This window comes from Oryctolagus cuniculus, chromosome 4 (genome assembly GCF_964237555.1).
Source record: "Oryctolagus cuniculus chromosome 4, mOryCun1.1, whole genome shotgun sequence".
Classification (NCBI taxonomy): Eukaryota; Metazoa; Chordata; class Mammalia; order Lagomorpha; family Leporidae; genus Oryctolagus; species Oryctolagus cuniculus.
Window position 1 is genome coordinate 159,381,584 of NC_091435.1, and position 24,643 is coordinate 159,406,226.

At 42.3% G+C, this 24,643-nt stretch overlaps 1 protein-coding gene across 9 annotated transcripts in view; it reads left to right on the forward strand.

The window, feature by feature from the left end:
* Window positions 1–24,643, forward strand: part of UBE2E2 (ubiquitin conjugating enzyme E2 E2) — a 388,098-nt gene that overhangs the window by 264,444 nt on the left and 99,011 nt on the right. For all 9 annotated transcript variants that reach the window (XR_011388222.1, XM_070072852.1, XM_070072853.1 and 6 more), the window contains one exon: window positions 22,442–22,574. Coding sequence is in view for 8 of the 9 variants with exons in the window: in XM_070072852.1 (XP_069928953.1) it covers window positions 22,442–22,574 (133 nt within the window). In the remaining variant the exon portion in view is untranslated. The remainder of the gene's footprint in view (window positions 1–22,441; window positions 22,575–24,643) is intronic.

A 24,643-nucleotide genomic window follows, 5' to 3' on the forward strand; every position in this document is an offset into this window, starting at 1 on the left:
CTGCACGTAGTTGCTGTTGAATAGCTGCTCTTCCTTTACATCTGTTACCCTGCACCTTTCATCTAAGCAGAATTAGACTTGCTATTCACCAGGGCTTACCCTGGAGTGGAACAGGAAAATTCAGTTCTCCCAGCTTTTAAAATGGAGTTATAAATTATAAATCTGTCCTGCCACATTCTAGTGGCTCAGTTAGCTATCTTGTACTCCTACTTTTTTTTATCTTTTTCTTTCTTTTCTTTCCCTCTTTTTCTTTATTTTCTTATGTGTGTGTATGCCTGAGATTTACTGAGGAGATGAGTGGTCAGCCACGCAGGAGTTCTGGAGTAGGAGTTCTGCAGTTACTGTAGTCTGGTCAGTTCTGCTTTCTCCTCGAGTCTCCTAAGCCCTGCCATTCTTGCCACTTTCTCTTCTATACTGACCTTCACAGGGAGGCATTCCAAAGGCAGGCCTGACAGGGAAAGTCGTTATTTTGGGACTATGGTTTCCAAAACCGGTTTTTAACAAAACTATTAGTAATGTTATTATACCGGAGCTATGGTGGTGCACTGATTCACTGTTGTGCTTCTTTTAGAAAATTATAGAACTGGATATCTGAACAGTCTATCTATGGCCTAGACTATATACTCTTATATTGCTAAGTGCGGGTGGACATTGTGGCACGGCAGGTTAAACTGCCTTTTGGGATACTACTTGTCATATTGGAGTGCCTGGGATCAAGTCCCGCTCATCCACTTCCTATTCAGCTTCTTGTTAGTACCTCTGGGAAGCAGCAGGTAATGGTTTAAGTACTCTAGTCCCTGCCCCTCACCCACGTGAGAGATCTGGATGGAGTTCTGTGCTTTGCCTTCAGCCTGGCCCAACCCCAGCTGTTGGTAGACATTTGGGGAGTGAACCAAGGAATGGAAGTCTCTCTCTCTCTCTCTCCCCCCCTCCCCCTTCCCCCTCTGTTACTCTGCCTTTCAAATAAATAAATCTTTCTTTAAAAAAAAATTTGTCAAGTGACCCCTGACCAAATCTTAACTATTTCTAGGGTTTTTATATTTTTTCTTGAGTACTGAGTTGAAACATTTGCTTCAGGCATATCTTGAATGACACAGCTCCTTGCAGTCACTGGATAAAGAGGAGGTGGGTTTGGAAAGGCTTTTTGGCTTTCTAAGATATTACCTAACACACTGAGAAGTAGCCTTTTCATCTCAGGTAACTTTTCTTTGATTCTGTATCCATTTTTAATCAAGTAAGTAAACTTTTAAAAAACTAATACATGGGGACAGAGTTGAGCCTAGGGAACAAAAGATTAAGCAAACTGAACTTGGAGAGTTTTTAACTTGAGTATGTATCAGAACATACCCAACAAAGTCCCCACCATCACTTTCCCCCTACTTGTCCCCATACTTCTTGCTCTCCCCAGAGACAGCAGAAATATACCATACTAGTATGTTAGTAATAGGGGTTCACCCTCCAATGGCCGCTACGGATGGCGTGCTGCGGCTGGCGCGCTGATCCGATGGCAGGAGCCAGGTGCTTCTCCTGGTCTCCCATGGGGTGCAGGGCCCAAGCACCTGGGCCATCCTCCACTGCACTCCCTGGCCACAGCAGAGAGCTGGCCTGGAAGAGGGGCAACCGGGACAGAATCCGGCACCCCGACCTGGACTAGAACCTGGTGTGCCGGCGCCACAGGCGGAGGATTAGCCTAGTGAGCCGCAGCGCCGGTCCAAAGTATGTTCTTTAAGTATCTGTTGTGTTCCAGACAGCATCACAGCTGCCTAGATGGGTAAGATACAGTCAGTGTCCTCAAGGGACTCCCAGTCCATAAAAGGCAGGTGGCGACTTGCCTCAGGGGGTAAGTGCTGTTCTAGAGACTGGAGCTTGTCCTGTGGGAAACCAGGGCTAGGGATTACTTTGCTAAAGTGAAAATGAAGCTAATTGTAACGACGGAGCAAACTGGCAGCCACTCACCACCAAAGGAAATTAAACAAATATTTAACAGTCAGAGGGTGATAGCACAGCATAGTGATGTTCAAAAGAAACAATAAAACCAGCTGTATCCAGTGGTGACTAATTCCAAGTAGAACAGAAAGATTGTAAGGGCCCAGCAGGGGACAAGTTCAGTACTCATATGAATCAGTAGTTAGTTTCTTCAGGAACTGATGGGAAACAGGAAAATCTTAAGAATATAACCTGCCAGAACCAAAAGGGAATATTTCTATTTTCCTCAATGAAAATCTCATTTTTACTAAAATATCTAATTCTGTTCTGATTTAGTCACTTTTACCTGTTATGTGCAGAGAATCATCTAAGTTAGGCATACAAAAAAATAGAGGATCCAGAGAGCCAAAAAAGCATAAACATGGAAAAGAAAAGCTACCTTTAAAGCCATAGAAGTGCTTAGTGTAGAAAAAACATATCTACCTTAATAGTTTTCATTTTAACTGTAAGGTTACTGTCAGGACAGTGGCAAAATGTGTTTTGAACGGAAGTAGAGGGAAAGACCTTAGATTTAGCAAAATAGCATAAAACTAAACATAAGAAAGAACTTCCTAGAGTAAGAAAAGCAAACACTTTAAAGCCCTAACAGGCGGAAGCTGCCTTTGATTTAGAGGGATGTCCAGCTCTTTGTTGTGGGTCTGGAGACAGATAATTGATTGTTTCCAACTCTTCAGATAAATAGTATACTCTTTGGTTTGAAAATTATATTTGGTGCTAACAACATTTTAGCAAGTGTATGAAATAACTGTTCTGTGATCTTAACAATCTTAACACATGAATATGAGGGATTTGGATTTGGGTTTCGATCTTCCCAAAGGAAAATTAAATCCATCAAAGCAAAGAAGCCCAGCTGGCACAAGCACTTCACAGCTTCAGAAGAGATAGGGTTTTCTTGTAATATATTCTGTCCTCAACTCTTTGTTTCCGCTTTAACATTTCTGTCTTTCCAAATGCTACTCTAGCCAGTCCACCTGCATCAAGTGAATAGTAGCTTTCTATGAGTAGTCGCAGTTTTTTCTGCATGTAGATGTACGAGTGCCCATCATTAGAGGTACATTTTTTGAAGACTCAGGCTTCCCTTTTTCATTTGAACTGATTACTTGGTGCTTTCAGAGCTTTGCTTCTCAGATACTTCCTATTTTGTAGTCACACTATGTTCTTAGCATTTGTTTCCACTTATAAAGAGTACAATTAGCCTTTCTAATGCTTAGTTCAGTCACAATTAAAGTCCCCCTAATGGTGAGGGATTGGTCTTTCCAAGGCGGAGAAGGTGTTTTTAATTATTCATTCCTCAGTTTGTTTCTTACAGCAGCCTCAGCTGTGCTTTATTATGCAAAGGTTAATGCAGACTGAGAAGTGGGTAAATGAAATCTCCTTGGCAGCCAGCAGCCCTACTATTAGCAGACTGTAAAATGGGGCTGGGCAGTGTAGGTTATTTCCACCAAAAGCGAAAACTACTGAATCCCTCAGAAACAGCCCCCTGTGACAGGAAATATTGAAGAATACTACAAATTCATGGTATTTAAATAGCAGATCTTCTGTAAAATCTGTGAAGTCTGAAAGACAATAATAATAGCTGCTGTAGAAAATCGGTGTAGATTGCATGACTGATGAATTCTGTACAACAGTAGATCACCACACTGGGTGTAGAAGTCACTTTGTAAATGTGTTACGAGGGCAGACTGCAAAATCTCACATGAAACCTCCAGCCCAAGGGCCCATGCTTAGAGAACTAAGAAACTGAATGGTGGACCAAGACGTAGTGTGAAGGTGCTGGCATGACTCCACTCTTGAGGGCATTGAGAGGAAAACGTTCCTTGATCTTATCCTTTCATTTGCCTCTCTTTGGAAAATATATATATTCCTGTGGCTATGGAATCAGGAGTTTTGTAGAAAAATATCCTACCCCGAGGATCTCTGTGAGACCTCAGTGGAAAGAAAGGGTCATCAAAGAAGGATACTCTTCTCTGAAGGGAGGAGAGAACATCTGCTTTGCTTATGGCCATATCCAAATACCGATGGAGTCTAAGGTCACAAAAGGCTTCCATAGCCTTGGCAGCCCATGGCAAGAGCCTCAGATGGTCACTGACATCATAAATGGGAGTGTTGATTTTTTTTTTTTTTTTTTTTGAGAGGCAGAGTGGACAGTGAGAGGGAGAGACAGAGAGAGAAAGGTCTTCCTTTTGCCGTTGGTTCACCCTCCAATGGCCACCACAGCCCGCGTGCTGCGGCTGGCGCACCACGCTGATCCGATGGCAGGTGCTTCTCCTGGTCTCCCATGGGGTGCAGGGCCCAAGTACTTGGGCCATCCTCCACTGCACTCCCTGGCCACAGCAGAGAGCTGGCCTGGAAGAGGGGCAACCGGGACAGAATCTGGCGCCCCGACTGGGACTAGAACCCTATGTGCCTGCACCTCAAGGCGGAGGATTAGCCTAGTGAGCCACGGCGCCGGCCTAAGGGAGCGTTGATTGTTAAAGGAACAACGGAAGTCACTGTGCACTTGGTTCCCATGTAGGACCTCTGTCCCTAATGAATTGTAATAAGAGAATCGACCACAAACTTTCTCCCCAAACTGTACTCTATATGTTGTGTGTGTAGGTGGGTACAAATTGTTGAAGTCTATGCATAGCATGGAGTTGGTCCTCTGTATATAAAGTCATACTAAAAATGATCCATAATGAAGAAGGAGATGGGAGAGGAAGAGGAAGGTGGGATGGGAGCTGGGGGGCGAGGGGGGCGGGGAATATGAGGAAAAGAACCACTATATATTCCTAAAGTTGTATCTATGAAAAAATGCATTCATTAAATAAAAACTTTAAAAAAAAAAGGAGTTTTGTAGACCTTTAGGAAGATGACAGAAATACTGATCAGTCACTGGGGCAGAATAGGGAGCCAGGACACAGATTCTGTGAATATTCCGACAGCTAAAACGTCAGCCTCTGGGAAGAGGGAAGCGCAGGAGGTGAAATCTGTGTGGGTGTCACTGAGTACCTGGAATTTTTTGTTTTTTAACACAAAGCCTGATATTTTTCATGAAAGCCACTGGAAGATGTTAGGAAATCCAAGTGTTGTATGATACTGACTGGGGTTTAAGGAGGAAAAAGTTAAGTAGAGCAATTTCAGTTGAGAATAATAATCCTAGTTCATGTAATTTCACATCATTGTGGTGAAGGTTAAAGATGATGCATGTGAAAGTGCATTGTCAACTCCAAACCCATCCAGAGTTTAAGTATTGTTAAATAAATAGCCATATAAACCATCTGGATATTATTTGAATCTTGCTAGCTAAATTATTGTTTAGATGGTGTTAGGATGTACATGTTTTCTGCAGACTCTAGTATCTCTAATCTGCTTTTTTATTGGCATTTGTTTGTAAGTGTAGCCAGTTTCAGTCTGTTACGCAGAAATATAGGGAAATTGATGCTGACATAATTTAATTTATTATGAGTGCTGCTGTGGTCTTTCATTTCTCCTGCTTCCAGTCTGCACTAAGCCATGTTAGGAACGCTGTGAGGGAAATAAGAGGAACTTTGGAATGCTTATCCAGGTGTGAGACTCAGGCCCCCCCATCCTTTCCTGTGTAGCCAGGACCAAGCCGCGGAACCTCTTTGACCTTTGATTCCAGATTATAGGTGTGGGCGTTTGTCGTGGTGGTGAAGATGCCCGTGAGACAGGCACATGCGTATTGGAGTAACTGAGTTTGAGTCGCAGCTCCAGCGCCCAATTCCTGCTTCCTGCTAATGCAGACCCTGGCGGGTAGCGAGTGATAGTTTCAGTAACTAGGTTTCTGCCCCTAGTTGTGGGAGATCTGAATTGAGTTACTAGCTTTTGACTTTGGCCTGACCCAGCCCTCACTGATGTGAACCAACAGATAGTAGCACTCTCACTGTCTCTGCCTCTTAAATAATAAAAAAACAACCATTTCAGATTACATTTAGGCCTGTCAACTTGGAATGTATACACAGATCACCTGGAGATCTTGTTAAAAGCGTAGGTTGTGGGTCTGTGGTGCTGGTTAAAGACCTGGCCTGCAGCACCAGCATCCCATATGGGCGCCCGTTCAAGTCCCAGTTGCCCCACTTCTGATCCAGCTCCCTGCTAATGCACCTGGGAAGGCAATGGAACATGGCCCAAGTGCTTGGGCCCTGCAACCACGCGGGAGACCCAGAAGAGGCTTCTGGCCCCTGGCTTCGGATCAGCTCAGCTCTGACCGCTGCAGCCATTTGGGGAGTGAACCAGTGGATAGATTCTCTCTCTCTCTCTCTCTCTCTCTCTTTCAAATAAAATAAATAAACATAAAAAGGTCCACTTCCTGAAATCATTTAAAAAAGAAAAAAAGCTTATTTAGTAGGTCTGCCTCAAGCCGCTGTCTCAGTGACTGCTGGGTCTGTGGTAGTGGTTCCGGCACAGTGGTTCCAGATGCGGATTCGATTCTGACTTGTGTGGCCTGGATTAGCGCCATTGCTGTGGCTGCCAGTGATGATGATGATTAAGTTCTGGAAGCAGTTCAAACTTTTTTTTCCCAGCAGCTGACTCCCTTAATTCAAAGGATATGGGCTAGAGTTGGGTGCAGTAATGCAGCAGGCTAAGCCACCACGTGGGAGGCCAGCCTCCCATATCAGAGTGCCAGTTCAAGTCCTGCCTCCTCCACTTCTGATCCAGCTCCGTGATAATGGGCCTGGGAAGCAACAAATCATAGCTCAAGTATTTGTTTACCTGCCACCCATGTAGGAAGCCAGGGTGGAGTTCTTGTCTCTTACCTTCAGCCTGACTGAACCCTGACTGTGGCAGACATTTGGGAACTGAATCAGCAGATGGAAGACATCTCTCTTTGTCTCTTCCTCACCCTCTATTCATCCCACCCACCCCCCCATCACTTTGCCTTTCAAATAAATATATTTAAATCATGTACTGCTGACACAGAAGCAAGCACATGCATGCTGAGGTTTCTCTAGTTGAACCTCAGGAGAGGAGGAAGCAGAGAACTTAGTGACCCTCACAGGTGGAGCAACACATTTAAAAACCATCGGTCTGTACAGCATATTCCCAGCTCCTTACAGCATTTGAGGATGTACATGATCACTCATCACCAGCCTTCCAGGCAAACAAGTATTGATTGTTCTTCCTGCTTTTTGTTCTTTCGTAAAGTATACCCCCATCTTCCTGCACCTGTGTGGTCCGCTCTACCTTTCCAGCCCTGCTTGATTGTCCCTCCTCAGCACCTTTTTATGAACCCTGTCTCTGGAGTAGGTGCAGCTGACATCAAGACCACCTGCAGGACTTGTCCACCTGCTCATCCCTGTGGGTGTGATGTTTTCTTCTCTGACCACCGCACAGATGAGATGTGGCTCTGCTAAAACAGGGGCAAGAAGCACCCCACCAACAGGAAATAAAATCTCTTTTGGCAGGGCCCATAGTATCTTAACCATGAATCCTGTGGGACAGACACAGCTGCTGCCTACAGGGGAAACCACTGGAGGGTTTGGACTGTTCTTTATCTTGCCGGGGTCACAGTTCCATGCCCTGCACATAATAGGCACTGAGGCAGAGGCGGGTGACTGCTGAAAATAAGACTCAGCACCCCACAGCCAGTGTTTTGGTCCTATGGAGGGCTTCATTTCCTGAACTAATCATAGGAAAGCTTTGGATTCAGTTAGCATCCCTTTGTGGGCAGTTAGCCAATATCATTTAGTGCTGGGTCAGTATTTATAGGCTGTTTTTTAGCCACTTAGCATCTTTTTCCCTCTGCAAGGTTGACATTTAGCTGTCTCTTCTTGAGGCAAAGAGTGTGTCGTTGTTTGTATTAAGTGTTAATATATAGTATCATGTAGGTGAGTGGATTAATTTTATTGGCCTAGTGCTGTCTCAGAAGTTGTTATAGGTTGGAAAGTGCAAAACTGAAGCTATTCTTTAATGAATTAAGAGCCAAGAAAGGTGGAATTTATGAGTCATTTGTTGCTTTCATGAGCTCAGCATTTAAGGGAGAGAAATATGGGAGACAAAGGGAGGTATTAAAATATCATACAGGAGCTATACAAGAGGTGAATTAGAGTGCTTAAGAGAAAATCTTCTATTTTTTTTTTTTATTATTTGACAGGTAGAGTTATAGACAGTGAGAGAGAGAGAGAAAGGTCTTCTTTCCGTTGGTTCACTCCCCTAATGGCCACTACAGCCGGCGCTGCGCCAATCCGAAGCCAGGAGCTGGCTTCCTCCTGGTCTCCCATGCGGGTGCAGGGACCCAAGCACCTGGGCCATCCTCCGCTGCCCTCCCGGGCCACAGCAGAGATCTGGACTGGAAGAGGAGCAACTGCGACTAGTACCCGGTGCCCCAACCGGGACTAGAACCCAGGGTGCCAGCGCCACAGGTAGAGGATTAGCCAAGTGAGCCACGCACCAGCCAAAATCTTCTATTTCTATGTCCATTCCAGGGGTCAAGGGAGAGATGAGCTGCAGAACTCTGATTTAACTTTTCAAGTTTCTCCCTTAACCTGGTAATAATAATAATTATTATTATTATAGCATAAACTTATGTTTTAACCCTTGCTATTGGCAAGGCATCATTTTAAGCACTTTACATATTTTAACTTAATTTAGTGCTCTATGACTTTACGAGATTGCCACTCAGATGAGAAAATCTAGATTATCAGGAAGCTCAGTAGGCTTGAGTCTTGTGGGACAGTGTTTTAAGCTGCTGTTTGGGGTGCCCACGTCCCATATCGGAGTTCTGGTTCCACCTGCACCTCCATTTCTGATTCATCTTCCTGTTAATAGAAACCTTGGGAAGCAACAGATAATGGCTCAAGTACTTGGGCACTGGCCACCTACATGGGAGACCCAGATGGAGTTTTTGGCTTCTGGTTTTGGCTTGGTACAGCTCCAGCTGTTATAGGCATTTGGGGAGCGAATTAGAGGATGGAAGGTCTCACTCTGTCTCTGTTTCCCTCTGATGCTCAGCCTTTTGAATAAATGAACATTTTTTTAAGTGAAATAACTTGCTTGAAGTTACACAATAGGTAGCAGTGCCAGGATCTGAAGCACACTGAATTCACCACTGTGCTGTACTACTAGACTAGTATTTAGTGAAAATACTTACGGATTCTTCAACAGGCATTCCCCAAGTATATGTGTGTGTAGGTCTTCTGCTTTAGTGTTCCCGCCAACTTGTCTTATCCTTTTTCCTCTATGATCTTGGCCTCTGGCCAGACAAATAGAAGAGAGAAGTGATGAGCCTTGGAGCCAGGTTTGTCAGGGATACTGCAAATCATGTAGGTTGTGAAGAATTGCAGCTGGTCATTTTAGGAATAAGCTGTGCAAGAAAATTGTTGTTTAACATTGTTCTATCCAAGAAACAAAAGATGTTCTTAGCCATTGAAAAGTGTGTTTAGTATATTGGAGGTGTTAACCTATTTTGGAAACAAATTGCCTTGAAAGTAACTTTGTATACAAATTCTGAGTATCCTGTCTAAAGATAGGTAACTATCCCTAAGATCTTCACCCACCTTAAATTTCTTTAACTTGAGGAACAGAGAGCACTCCCATCCAGTGGCTCATTACCCAAATGCCAAAGCTGGGAGCCAGGAGCCCAACCCAACTGCCCCACAAAAATAGCAGCGACTCATCTATTTGAGCCATCACCTGCTGCCTCCAGGGTGTGCATTAGCAGGAAGCTAGAATGGAGAGCAAAGCCAGGACTCAAACCCACTCTAATACGGAATGCAGGCTACACAAAATGTCCTCCCCCATCCTAAAGTCCTAAATGGAATTTTTACTTTGATATACTGTCAATGTTAGAAAGTAATAAAGCTGTAATTGGAGTAACACCAGGGAGATTTATATTCTTATGTCATCTGTGAATGAAAACATTTTTGAGAAGTGAAAATTTCTGAGAAGGGATTTGGCTTATGTAGGGACTGCGGTGCCTTGCACTCTGTCAGGAACCTTGTTTGCATTGCAGGGAGATCAGTAGATACATTAAAGCTCTCCAGCCTTCCTCACACCTGTTTGTTGAGGGGAGATTAAATAATAAGGAAATTGTACTTGCTACATTAGCTAGCTCACATGCCAGAATTATTCTTCCCCTCCAAGTAAAGGGGACCATTTTTAGAAGCCTTGACTACCTTGAAAACTCCAATTTCCTACACAGAACAGAGTTACAAAGCACAAGAGTTGAGTGGGCAACAAAAGTGGTATTGCAGGAAGGAGTGGTAGGTTTACTAAAGAAATGAAGAGAGTAACTCAAAGATCCCATTGGGTTTCTAGTTGAAAACCTGCAAAAACAATTTGGTAGCTGAAATAAAACTGGTTGTTAAACACTTTTGAGACATGCCCACGATGAAAAGGTTAAAAAATATGATCCAGATACTGATCTCTGCTCCCGTGGTTTGTGTGTGTTTCTTTGTTTTGCTTTTGTTGTTGTTTAAGATTTATTTTGTTGTTTTTTAAGATTTATTTTGTTATTTGAAAGGCAGAATCACAGAGAGGGAGAGGCAGAGAGCAATCTTTCATCCGTTCTCTCCTCTAAATGGCTGCAGTGGGGGGTGAGGGGGCCTGGGCCAGGTGGATATCAGGACTCAAGTCAGTGCTCATATGGGATGCCAGCATGACATGCAGCAGGTAAACCTGCAGCGCCACAGCACTGGCCACTGGTCCCCTGTCTTACAGAGCAGTTTACCATAATGGTAATCATGCAGTTCTGTTAACTGCATCTTCACACCTGAATTGGCAGGAGTCATGACAGAGTAAGAACCTCCACTGTAGTATTAGAGGGCTCAGTTTTTCTTCTGTGCGTATAGCCATGGACACAGCACTTCACTTTGCCCCTTACCACATCCTCTTTGGAATGGAGACTTTGCCCAGAAGTGTTTCCCAGGCCTGCGTTGCAGCGCAGCAGCAGGTTAAACCACTGCCTGCAGCACTGGGTCCTGTGTGATGGATGCCGGTTTGAGACCCTGTCCAGTTTGCTGCTACCGCTCCTGGGAAAGCAGTGGAAGATGGCCCACACGCTTGGACCCCTGCACCCATGGGAGAGACCTAGATGAAGCTCCTGGCTCCTGACTTTGGCTTGGCCCAGCCCTGATCCTTCCTGCCATTTGGGGAATGAACCAATGAATGGAAGCTCAATCTCTCTTTATCTGTGTGTCTGTATCTGTGTGTAACTCTGCTTTCAAATAAATACATCCAAAAAAAAAAAGAAAAAGAATAAGTGATTGTTAGTGGAGGAGGAGCAGTTTCATTTATTCTCATTATCTCTTCCCCATCCTCCCATTGGGTCATTTCTTTTCAAGGATAGGAGAGTATATAGGAAAAGAAGAGGTTGAGAATCACTCAACTGATGCATTTCCAGGGTCTTTTCAGCTTCGTAAAGGAATAAGAACTCTATAATACCATATTTTAAGTATTTCTGTTGGATTTTGTGCTTAATTTTCCAGTCCAAAGGACTTCCAGTTCAGTTCTAATGCTTGCTTCTGCATTGTGTAAAAATTAAGCTACATATTTTCCAGTGTCTTTATCATTGTAATTTTACTTCTAACAGTGTACATAAAATAAAATTTAGTTCTTTCTTATTCTGTGGCTTGTCTTTGTGCTTGTGAGTGAACTTGTCTTAAAAAATGTAGCTTGAAAAGAAGGAATGTACAGTTTGCCCTGTAGTCTCCCTGCCTGCTTGCCAGTTTCTCGACTTTCGCCTGCTCACTACTGCATTCAGTTACGTCTGTTACATTTTCAAGTCTGTCACTTAGTTGTGTACTGACTAGGATCTCTCACACACTGGGAAAGTTGAATACACACACACAAGAGCAGAGGAATCTAAGGCCATCATGAACTTAACAAGAGGCCAGTTTATGTTCACCGAGCATGCTATCTTGCTAGCTACTGCCTGCCTTGAGGAAATGAAGTAGTATGACTATTAAGTAGTACATTTTTTATTCGTTAAAAAATCTACCTTTTTTTCCCATTTTTTCCTAGGTAGTTGATGTTGTTAACAACCGATAGAAAAGTAGGCACTTAAAAGTAAGATATAGTGAAAAGCAACTAGAATTAATCAAAATCATTCATTGTATCTTTATATCTCAAATCTGGAAAGCATAATCAAGTGATAAATTTTAGCATTCTTGTTTATTACACATTCTTTGGAAAATATGTGTGGTGCTACGACAGGTGGTGGAACCCCTGGGAGATGGGACCTGAATCCCTGAGTCATTGGCGGTTTGACCTCCGGGATTAATTCACAGGAGAGGGTTGTCAGAGCTGCCTAAGTCTGAGCCCAGTTTCTGTCCCTGCTTCCACTTGCCGTGTGGTTCTACCTCCACACATGCTCTGTCATTGCTATCCAGCTGCCAAAACAATAGGGCTGCCCTCTCTTGAACCTGAGCCTCCCAAACTGAGCTTAAAAAAATAAAAAACCTGTTGTGTTGATAAAGCTAGTTGTCTTTGATATTTCATTGTAGCTGACTAATGCAAAACACTTAGAGAGAGCTAAGATCAGATACTTCAGAACTAGAAGGAACCCTTATTAAAAAGAAGAGGTTAACAGTCTGGTTCTACTTGTTCAAATGGATCTTTTCTATCTAAACTAATACATCCTAACTTGTTGTAGTTGGTCTTGGCAGCATTGGTTTTTAATTTATTTGAGAGGCCATCCATGGTACACTCCCCGACAACAGCCGGAACTGGGCTGGGAACTCAATCTAGTTCTCCCATGGAGCTGAGAGGAATGCAGCCACTTACGCCATCCCCGCTGTTCCCAGGATCCGCGTTAGCAGGAGACTGGAGTCGTCATCATCTTAACTGCTAGACTAAATATCTGCCCACGCGTTGGTTCTGATTTTAATGATCACTGAATATATGGATGAGTGTCGCAGCACAGCCAGCTAAACTTTCACGTGGGGCAACCACATCTCATATTGTAGTGTTGGTTTGAGTCCCAGCTCCTCCACTTTGATCTGTCTCCCTGCTGATGCACCCTGGGTGACGGCAGACAGTGACTAAAGTACTTGGATCCCTGATACCCACATGGGAGACAGATTGAGTTCCAGGTGTTTGCTTTGGCTTGTCCCAGCCCTGGCTATTTAGGGCACTGGGGGAGTGAACCAGTGGGTGGAATCTCTCTAAAAGAGAGAGGGAGAGATCACTCTGCCTTTCAAAGAAACAAACTAAGTTAACATTTTTGTAAAGATTTTATTTATTTGAGAGGTAAAGTTACAGACAGAGAGAGGGAGAGACAGAGTGAAAGGTCTTCTCTCCCCTGATTCATTCCCCAAAGGGCTGCAATGGCTGGAGCTGAACCAGTCTGAAGCCAGGAGCTTCTTCCAGAGCTGCCACACAGGTTTAGGGGCCCAAGCACTTGGGCCATCTCCCACTGCACAGCCCAACCAGTGCGGCCATTTGGGGAGTGCACCAGCTGATGGATGTCATCTCTCTCCCCCTCCTCCTACCTCTATGTAATTCTGCCTTCCAATAAATAAAAATAAATCTTAAAAAAAAATAACAAGAGAAGGGATTACTAGCACTCTTGAGCAATCCCCCATAATACCACCTCCTCACCACCCCATCCCAGTCCATTCTAGACCAGTCCCCTGCCCAGATGTGGAACATTGTAAATAAGTTTTTACCTGCATGAACTGTATACTGTTCTTCAGATAAGATAGTTGCCTCTCCATATCGGCAGATTCCTCTGGAATGAAGTCAACCAGTGGTGGGTCAAAAAATATTTTGGGGGAAAAATGGGTCTGTATTCAACATACACAGACTTTTTTGTTATGATTTGCTAAATAATGCCGTTTAACACTTAATAAACATTTACATTGTATTTGATATTATAAATGATCTAGAGATAATTTAAAGCATGCAGGAGGTTGTATATAGGTTATACAAATACTATACCATTTTATATGAGGGACTTGTACATCCACAGATTTTCAAATCAAGTTTCCTTGAACGGATCCCCCAAGGATACTGAGACACAATTATACCTCCATATCTGGTCCATTACAGAAACATTTGTAGAAAAATCTCACTGGGCCGTATGATTCAGCAGACTACTCAAAGTATGCTTGAATTTCCAAATACACTGTCTAGATGCCCATTACCATTTAAATTTTGTTTTTTGCCAACATGTTCCATGAATATTAGTTTTCAAAAGGCCTATCCCCCTTTCATTTTTTCTAGTTGTGCCCTCAAACTTACAGTCAGGATTTAGGCTAATAATACAAATAGCTAATGTTTATTCAGCATGTACCGTGTTCTAGCCAGGTTCTAAATTCTTTATCAGCCTTTGGTACAGGTACTATTACTGTTTCATATACTTATGAAGGAATTGAGGTGCAGAAAGGCTAAGAGAAAAGTGATGATACATTGGCAGTACTCTATTCCTGGGCGCCAGAACCCCAGCATTGGCTGGGCACACTTCCTCTTTACCTGTCCCTTAGAGTCAGCCCTAGAGAAGAGGCAGCAAACACATCCCAAAACTTTGCGGGGTCAAAACTGTGACACAGCACATTGGAAAGTGTTCACTATACACTTCAGACATTTTATGATCTTACAGACAGTGAGTGCCTAGTCCTGTTGGTCATTTTTATCTTGTGTCATGTTTCAGCTTACATTGGGGCTCATCTACTGTAGGCAACAGCATGGAAAGATGCACACAGCTTACAACATTGATTCTCCAGCAGAGTTTCTCTTGGCAGCAACCTTGGGCATTCAGCCAATTCTTAATTTGCTGATACTTGCCTCTAGATTTATCTGGTTGCATTTTATTTTCAAATTTAACTGTGTGTGTTAGCAGTGTTTCTTTTCCTTCTTTAAAAATAAAATCCCATATGAGCACTGGTTTATGTCCCAGCTGCTACACTTCTGATCCAGCTCCCTGGATCTGGGAAGTGCAACAGCAGATGACCCAAGTTATTGCGCCCCTGTCACCCACGTGGGAGACCCAGAAGAAGCACCGCCTTCCACCCCCAGCTCCTGACTTCCTCCTGGCGCAGCCCTCGCCATTGCAGTTATCTGGGGAGTGAGCCAGAGGATGGAAGATCTCTGTCTCTCTGCCCCTCCCTCCCTCCCTCTCTCTCTCTCTCTCTCTCTCTCTCTCTCTCTGTAGCTCTTTCAAATAAATAAATAAATAAATCTTTTTTTAAAAATCTGAGAATTTAAAAAAAATGTTAAGGAATTGATCATTTTAGGAATACATACAGCAGATGGGAAGACACTAGTAAATAATTCATACCTGAATACCATGATGTTTAAATAGACATTCTGTGTACTAACAGTTTGGTGTCCTGGGAGGCAGGTACGGATTCTGAAGCTCTCCCAAGTTTCACCCTGCCTAAATACACATCAAAGCTTAGGTTGCATGTTTATGAGTACTTTCTCAGTGCCCATGTCTCAGTAGCCTGTTTCCTAATCCTAGCATCCCAGAGCTTCCTAAACAGTCTCCAGGCAGTTAGCCTTTTGAGTGTGTTTCCGTGAACTTCTGTGTCACCCACAGTAACAGAACAACCATGATAGCAGCTACTATTTGGAGACTTACCAGAGAGCTCTTAGCAGCTCTGTTTTCACAATTTAGAATTAATATTATACTCGTGATTCTGCTAAAAATTTACAGTTGCTGCGTGAAGTTGGTGCTGTAACAGTTCATTTTGCAGAGAAGGAACCTAAGACTCGGGTATCACACATTTCCGCAGGCTCAGAGCAGGTTTTTCAGCAGCAGCGCTAGGATTCGGAGAACAAGTCTGACTCCAGAGCTTGTTTATGTCCTTCACCATTACTCTCTACTGCAAGTGTCCTCAATTTTATTTGATCAACTGAAGCGAGAAGTGATCATTAAAAGTTCCAAAATCGCCTACAGCATCTCTTTTTCACTTCTTTGATCCAGGTAAAGTGTATACAAGCCCATTCTTTTATTTTGCATAGATCCACGTAATTCTGACACATTGACAACCATTGTGATCAATATGAACTACTAGAACCTCTAGACTGGTGCTGTCCAGTGCAGTAGTTACTGGCCACGTGTAGCTATTTAGATTTAAATTTATTAAAATCAGATGAGGTTGAATTTTTTAACTCCAATCTCATTAGCTTCATTTCAGGTGCTTAATGGGCTAGTGGCTGCTATATGAGGATGCTTCAAACAGTTCATGGAAGGTGAATTTTTTTTTTTTTTTTTTGACAGGCAGAGTTAGAGAAAGAGAGAGAGAAAGGTCTTCCTTTTTCCGTTGGTTCACCCCCCAGTGGCCACTGGCACTAATCCGAAGCCAGGAGCCAGGTGCTTCTCCTGGTCTCCCACGCGGGTGCAGGGCCCAAGTACTTGGGCCATCCTCCACTGCACTCCCAGGCCACAGCAGAGAGCTGGCCTGGAAGAGGGGAAACGGGGACAGAATCCGGCACCCCAACCGGGACTAGAACCCGGTGTGCCGGCGCTACAGGCAGAGGATTAGCCTAGTGAGCCACAGCGCCAGTGGAAGGTGAAATTAAAAGATAATGTACGTTTTCCATGAATTTATCTGAAACCCCGTGTATTGAATGAAGATAAGCAGAACTAGAACATCACCATGAGCACACGAGTTTTGTGACAGCACCTTTCTAGAATAGTTCTGTGGGATAGAAATACCCTGTGAGCCACATGCGAAAGTTCAACTCCCTAGCAGCCATATTTAAAAAGTAAAATAGGGACAGGTTTTGGAGTAGCAGCTAACATACAGCTTGGGATGCCTGCATCCTATATGATGTGCCTGGGTTCAAGTCCTGTGTCTGCTTTTCCAGCTTCCTACTTATGCACACCCTGGAAGGCAGCAGATGAAGGCTCACATAGATTCTACCACCTACCTGGGAGTCCCAGATTGAATTTCTTACCCCTAGCTTTGGCCTGGCCCAACCCCCAGCTGCTGAGGGCATTTGGGGATTGAACCAGCAGATGGGGATCTTCATCTCTCTTTGCCTTCCAAATAAATTTTTTAAATTATTTTAATATTTAAATATTTATTTGAAAGAGGTTGAGAGAGAGAGAGAGAGATCTTCTACCAGTTGGTTCACTCCTCAAATGGCTGCAACAGCCAAGGCTGGGCCAGGTTGAAGCCAGGAGCCAGGAGCTTCTCCAGATCTCCCACCTAAGTGCAGGGGCCCAAGGACTTGGGCCATCTTCTGTTTGCCCAGGCCACATCAGGAAGCTGGATTGGAAGTAGAGCAGCTGGGACTCTTACCAGCACCCATATAGGATGTCAGCACCGCAGGCTGAGGCCTAACCCTCTACACCAAAGTGCCGGCCCCTAAAAATTTTTAAGTGGAAAGAAATAAGTGGTTTTTTTTAATGTATTTGTAGCCCAGTGTATCCCAACTGTTACCATTTTAACAGCTATTAATTAAAATTAATTATTAAAGTTACTAATGAAATACTTTCCTTTTCATTAAGTTTTCAAAATTTGTTGTATATTTTACATATTTATGACTTTCAGTTTACCATAGCCACAAGTGTTCAATAGCCACACAGCAACTATATAATGTAGTATGGTTTCTGAGTTCTACACCAGGGAGTTCTCAATTGGGATGTATCCAAATGGGAGTGTTGCCCAGTGCTGTGTAGAACCACTTCCATAAACTTTGGGAGTAGAAGCAATGCAGTCATACCATTGCTAAGAGGAGGCCAGATTGCTGAGACTAAATCTGCATATTAGGGAAGTAATACGCTTTTTAAAAAACACCCATCTGTTTTCAAGATCGTTGCTTCTGGCTACGTATTTCTTAAAAAGACACACTCTGGCAGCATAAACCACCTCAGAGTGATAATATATTAGCTGTGTTATTTTAGTTCACTGTTAATAACTGCATAGACAGCTGACTGACTTCAAAGAGCCAATAAAACTTGAAGTTCTGACTGAGAGCCAAATAATACTTGGAATGAGCACAAAATGAGTGTAAGTTATCTGCAGACTTTGCCCTCCTTGCTAAAATAGCTCCTGTGTTCCTCTTCTGAATCCCTCCCTTGACAGCACTATTTGGTGACTCCTTATTTAGCCTGTATTATATAACTTACTGGCTACCATTCTTGGAAGATCATCTTAAAATTTCCCAAAGTGACTGAGGGAAATCGCATCTTTATATTTGAGAAATATTTGTGTGTACATTGTGTTATAGCTACGTATCCACTCTCCTGTGCGTATTTTTATAAACTAAATTTCTTCACCTACTTTGCAGTAATAACTATAACCCTAAAATTTACTTTCAAGTTCTTTCTTCTGATAAGCTTATATTATACTATATGAATAGCTGAGCATATAAGCATGTGAATTATTCATCTAAGTGAGCAAGCTTGTCTGGCTACAAGAGGCTGCTGTTGCCAAAGCTTTATTGTCTTCTGGGTTGATTAGGTTCTGTGTATGCCTCACTGCCAGTTTCAGGAACCGTAGGTGAGAGGGAAGATGGGCAGGGATTGTGTACTATTGGCTTAATATAGTTCATATATTAATAAACTATGACTTTTATATTTTGAAGCAAAAGAAGTAAGATACTAGAAATAAAATTAAATTCTACTTTATTTTCTGTCTTTATCTAGATCTGTCCCCCCTCCATCTGTCTACTTCAACTTACCACTTGGTCCTTACAAAACTCCAATCGTGAATGTAGGCATATCTTTCTCATCCATTCCTTAAAACTGAGATGGATAGCTAGATTGACTGATTGATTTCCATTAACAACACAAAGTATTTATACAACAGGATCTGTTTTTACTTCATAGAGTAGGATCACACTGTATATACACTGCAACTTGCTTGTCTCACATGGCAGTGTGTTAACCTGTGATATACTTTTGCTTAATATAAAAATTTAATATATACATAAGAACCTAACACAAAGTGGATTATGAAATCTAGTACTGAAACAGATAACTCTGAATCCCCCACACAGACTGGAAGGTAGAACTTACTCAGAGCTGTTGACACTCTGTGTGCTACTCCTTCTGCTCCCACCCAGCAAACCACTCTTCTGAATTTTCTTAATCATTTTCTTGCCTTATTCCATATGAATGTGTCCATCAGCAATATATTTTCTTGTTCACTTGTTTGTAAACATTATTTAAATAAAGTAATAGTGTGTATATTCCCTTTAGACATGCTCTGTTATTTTAAAAATCTGCTCATACTGTATGTATTTTTACTGCTGTTACTGCTGTGTAATATTCCTTTATGTAGATTTATTTTTCTGCCAATGAATATTCATGTTGTTTCCAATTTTGCTGTTACAAGTAGTGCTTCCTTGAAAATTCTTACTCATATCTTTTGGCCCACGTGTATAAAAGCTTCTCTGGGTATATACCTAAGAGTATAGTTATTATGTTGTAAAATAGAAGTATATTCAGCTTAACTAGTTAAGTCCAAATTCTTATCCAAAGTGATTAAACACATGCCTAAGTAGTAAAGAATCCTCGTTTTTCCACATCCTAATCAACACTAGATTTTATCACTTTATTTTTGCCTACATGTTTTATAAAATAATATTACTGAATTGTGAGTTTAGATTTCTTTTCCTTCTTTTTGGTGAAATTGAACATTGTCATATGATTATTGGCCATTTGTGTTCCTTCTTTCTGGAAATATATTTTCTAATGGGTTGTTAATCTTTTCTCTCATCAATTCATAGCAACTTTTATGTTCTGAACACTTAGAATTTTGTCATTTTTTTATGATCCAAGTATTGTTTTTCAGTTTGTAGCTTGACTTGTCAGTCTTTTCACTCAAACTTTGAAATTTTGACTTCTGCATTTAAGTGTTTAATCCTTTTGCAGCTGAGTTTTTTTCTATTTACTGAGGGTATAAAACCAGTTTCTATATTTCCAAAAAAAAATGGTGTCCAAAACCCATTAGTCTGATATATATCAGATTCCCATATGTGTGTCCAAGTTTGAGGAGTTTCTTTCACCTGCCAAATTTTAAATTCAACTTGTCAAGTTTCATTTTCTATAAAATACTGAACTTTTCATTAGAATTCTATTGGACTTGGCTGGCGCCGCGGCAAACTAGGCTAATCCTCCGCCTGTGGCACCGACACCCCGGGTTCTAGTCCCAGTTGGGGCGCCGGATTCTGTCCCTGTTGCTCCTCTTCCAGTCCAGCTCTCTGCTGTGGCCCGGGAAGGCAGTGGAGGATGCCCCAAGTGCTTGGGCCCTGCACCTGCATAGGAGACCAGGAGGAAGCACCTGGCTCCTGGCTCCTGGCTTCAGATCAGTGCCGTGCACTGGCCGTAGCAACCATTTGGAGAGTGAACCAATGGAAGGAAGACCTTTCTCTCTGTCTCTCTCTCTCACTGTCTAACTCTGTCCAAAAAAAAAAAAAAAAAAAGAATTCAATTGATTCAATTGGACCAGTTTTAGGAAAATTGATATCTGTGGGTATTTGGTCTCCCCACCCATAAACTTGGTATCTCTCTCTATTTAATTCTTTGTGTATATTTTAATAAATTCTATAGTTTTCCCAATAAAGAAATTTCTTTCCTGTGAAATTTATTCATGGGTTCCATTATATTTGTAATAATTTTGTTACTCATTTTGTTAAAGTATTGAAATGACATTGATACTTGGATCTTGATCTTACATCCAGCCACTTTGTTGAACTCTTTTATTAATATTTAATAGATTGTGGGAGTTCTGTAAACATAAATACTATATACATACTATAGTTTTGTTTCTTCCATCCTGATCCATATGACTTTTATTTTTGTGTTTTTCATGCTTTGATGAATCTGATCCCTAGCACAGTACTGAGTGGAAGTGGAATCAGTGAGCCTCTCTGTCTTGCCAGTCAGTAAAGGGAGTGCTTTTAGTATTCCACCACTGAATACAGTAGTCACTGTGACGTTTCTGGTAGATGGCCACTATCAAGTTAAAGACACTTCCTTTTATTCTAATTTTGTTAGTGTTTGTTTTCACCATGAGCAGCTATTAAAACCAGCCGAGTCCTTTTTCTGCACCTGTTGAAATTTTTATTTTCTTTTACTCTAATTTGTTAGTAAAGCAAATTACATTAGGAATTTGCTGTTAAACCATCTTTCCATTCCTGGAATAATCCCAATTTGGTTGTTATACATGCTTTTTGGATGTACTGCTCAGTAATGTGTTTTTGTAGTTGTAACGTAATTTCAAAATAAGACAGAAGAGAATCTTTGTTGGAAACAAAATCTTTCTCAAGTACCTTAATGGGGCTGTCCAGTTTGCTGCAGAGTGTGAGAATTCATTAGATTTTAGATGTTGGTATTGGATGTAGGTAATAGTTTCATGAAGCAAAAAAGAACACTGGAAAGCTAAGTTCTAATCTCATTTTGCCCTTGTGTTCACCTGAGAGAGCCAATATAGTTTACTCAAGGAAGCCTTATTTTTTTCCTCAGTGAAATTTCTATGAGCCTCAGAGATATGTAAGTGGTACTAACTGCCAAATGGCTTCACTTGCTTTGCTATTATCTGTCATCATCCAGCAAACACTTACTTACTAGGCGCACAAGGACAAAGCAAAACAAATCTATTCCTCAAGGAACTTCTATTCTATGGAAGACAGATGATGTGATAGTTTAAAAAAACGCAGTTGTGAGACAAAGTGGTGCATACTATCTTCTACACACAACACTAGTTGGAGAGTTCTTAGGGTGAGGAGAAAGGAAATAGATTGAGATGGGATAGGATATTGAGTTGACTCTCCGGCATGATGCACATTTACTGACCTCTCTGACCCTCGCTTGAGTTCCCAGTTGTTAGCAAAGGGACCAGAGTGGTTATTCTTCAGAGGTCCTTCTTGCTTTGAAATTTTCTTTCTCTCTCTCTTTTTAAAGATTTATTTATTTTATTTTGATAGAGTAAGAGAGAAGGGTAGACACAGATCTTCATCTGCAAGTTCACTTCCCAGATGTCGCAACTGCCAGGGCTGGGCCATGCGGAAGCGAGGAGCCAGGAGCTTCCTGCAGGTCTCCCCCATGGGCGGCAGGGGCCCAAACACTTTCCTCCGCTTTCCCAGGTTCATTAGCAGGGAGCTGGGTCAGAAGTGGAGCAGTTGAGATATGAACCAGCACCCATATGAGTTGCTGGCATCACAGGTAGCAGCTTCACCTGCTACGGCATAGTGCTGGCCCCGAAATTTTGTCTTTTTGACCCAGAGCTGCATCACCCTTTTCAGGAATTCACAAATAATTTCATGCTTAATTAAACATTTGTGCTCCTAACTCTATCCCATGGTCCTTGGAATGTTTTGTTCCATTGGCTTATGGTTGTGAATGGCAAAACAGAATCTTCTTGATTCTATTTTATTACATAATACAACATATTTCACTTACAGAATAGTGATGATGCTGACATATGAATCATAATAAACAATTACCTTTGTTGTGTTTTATGTAATTGCTAAGTTTATTAATTACTATACATAGATTTTTTAAATTCCAAATTTTATGTAATTTCTAAGCACATTTCATTTGTATGTCTTATTTCAGTGCTGGACCCAAAGGAGACAACATTTATGAATGGAGGTCAACTATATTGGGACCCCCAGGATCTGTCTATGAAGGAGGGGTGTTCTTTCTTGACATAACCTTTTCACCAGACTATCCGTTTAAACCCCCTAAGGTCAGTATGAAGTATTCATCCATTTTTAGCTATATTTATTATATGTGTATATACCTATTCTAGATATACATAGCTCTGAATGCATGTCTCTTCTGTTAGTAGTCAGCTTCCCAGGATTGGTAGCGTATAAAAGGAAAGGGAATGTGGACAACTGGGGGTTATTCCCTGACCCAAGCTTTTTACTCACGTTTCATTGCTTTTTCTCATACTTTTTCATTGTCTTCTTTCTGTGGTATATGTCATAATATAACATAAAACACCATATTTTATGAGTAGTCATAAGGGGAGTGAGTTTGGGCAAGAGCCATCCCTACACCCCAAAGAGCCACGCATAGCCTGGAGACAGCCATGGAGGGACTCGTGCTAAAGGTAGCGGAAGCCTCACCAAGGCCGTGTTTATCATGTCAGCCTGGAGCTTTGGGTTTGGTGCCTCGGAAGTTTATTCACGTGCACTGGAACAGAAGGTGTAACTCACAGACACTTAAAAAACATGCTGTGCAAATTCACTAATGGAATCCTTTTAATACCAGCTCATAAAACTGATTATCAGTGTTAAGTCACTTGCGTGTGTGTGTGTGTGTGTGTGTGTCTGAAGAAAGTATAGCAGTGTGCTGCAATCAAAGCATGAAAGAAGAGCTGTCAGGTGATCTGAGACAAAATTGCATACTTTAGGAAGTCTTCACATTCTTACCTGCTACCTGGAGTCATCCGTCTGATCATCTCTATTAACATTTCTTCTCCACTCTGGCAGAGGAAAGACTCTGAGGATATTGACTCTGTAATGGCCCCAAGAAATAATTCTCATTCAGACCTGACTTAACTTCTCAATGCAGAGGGAAATAAAATTTTTTTGAATTGTAGGTTGGGTACATTTTTTAAAACAAAAATAAGACTAAACCTGCAGCACGACTTATTCTAGTTCTCCTCCCTCCACTGCCCCCTCCTCGCTCTCCCTTTCATCCTTTCCATTGATGCATAGACACTACTTGGACACCAAAACAAAAAATAATAGATATAGTTACTCTTGCTTACCAACAGGAAAGCCAAGGAACAGAGACTAACTTGCCTAGCATTATGCAATAAGCAAATCACAGTGTCAGCGTTTGTACTCAAGAAGTCTGGCCCCAGGACAAGCGTTGTCTTGCGGCAGGTTGAGCCAGTGACCCATATGAGCACTAGCTCGAGTCCTGACTGCTCTACTTCCAATCCAGCTTCTTGCTAATGCACCTGGGAAAGCAGCAAAAGATGGCCCACCTGGAAGACCCACATGGCGTTCCAGGCTTCTGACTTCAGCTTGGCCCAGGCCCAGTCGTTACAGCCATTTGGGGAGTAAACCCACTGACAGAAGATCTTCGTCTCTCCCTCTCTCTTTAACTGTACCTTTCAAACAAATAAATAAATATTAGAAAAAAAGAAAAGGCTGGCGCTGCGGTGTAGCTGGTAAAGCCACCACCAGCAGTGCCAGCATCCCACATGGGCACCGGTTCAGGTCCCAGCTGCTCCTCTTCCAATCCAGCTCCCTGTTATGGCCTGGGAAAGCAATGGAAGATGGCCCGAGTCCTTGGGCCGGGCCCCTGCACCCATGTGGCAGATCCAAAAGAAGCTCCTGGCTCCTGGCTTCAGATCAGCCCAGCTCCGGCCATTGAGGAATGACAGTGGATGGAAGACCTCTTTCTCTATCTCTCTCCCTCTCTCCCCCACTCTCCCTCTCCCTCTCCCTCCCTCCCTCCCTCTGTTCTCTCTCTCTCTCTCTTTCTCTCTATCTCTCTCTCTCTCTCTCTCTCTGCCTCTGCCCCTCTGTAACTCTGCCTTTCAAATAAATAAATAAATCTTTCAAAAAAAAAAAGAAGAAGTCAGCCTAGAAGACTGGGTGTGACAAAAACAGAAGCAGGGACTATTGTTTCCAAAGAAGTAGTTTTCATTTTTTTATGAGGAAAATCTGACCTTAGTTGGACTGGTTTTTAATAGCTCTACTTCTGAGACACAGTGCTTCCCCTTACTGGGAGAGTTCAAGAAAAAGCTGAATTACTACCTGTCAAGAGTATTACTGGAAAAAAATGAAATCCCTC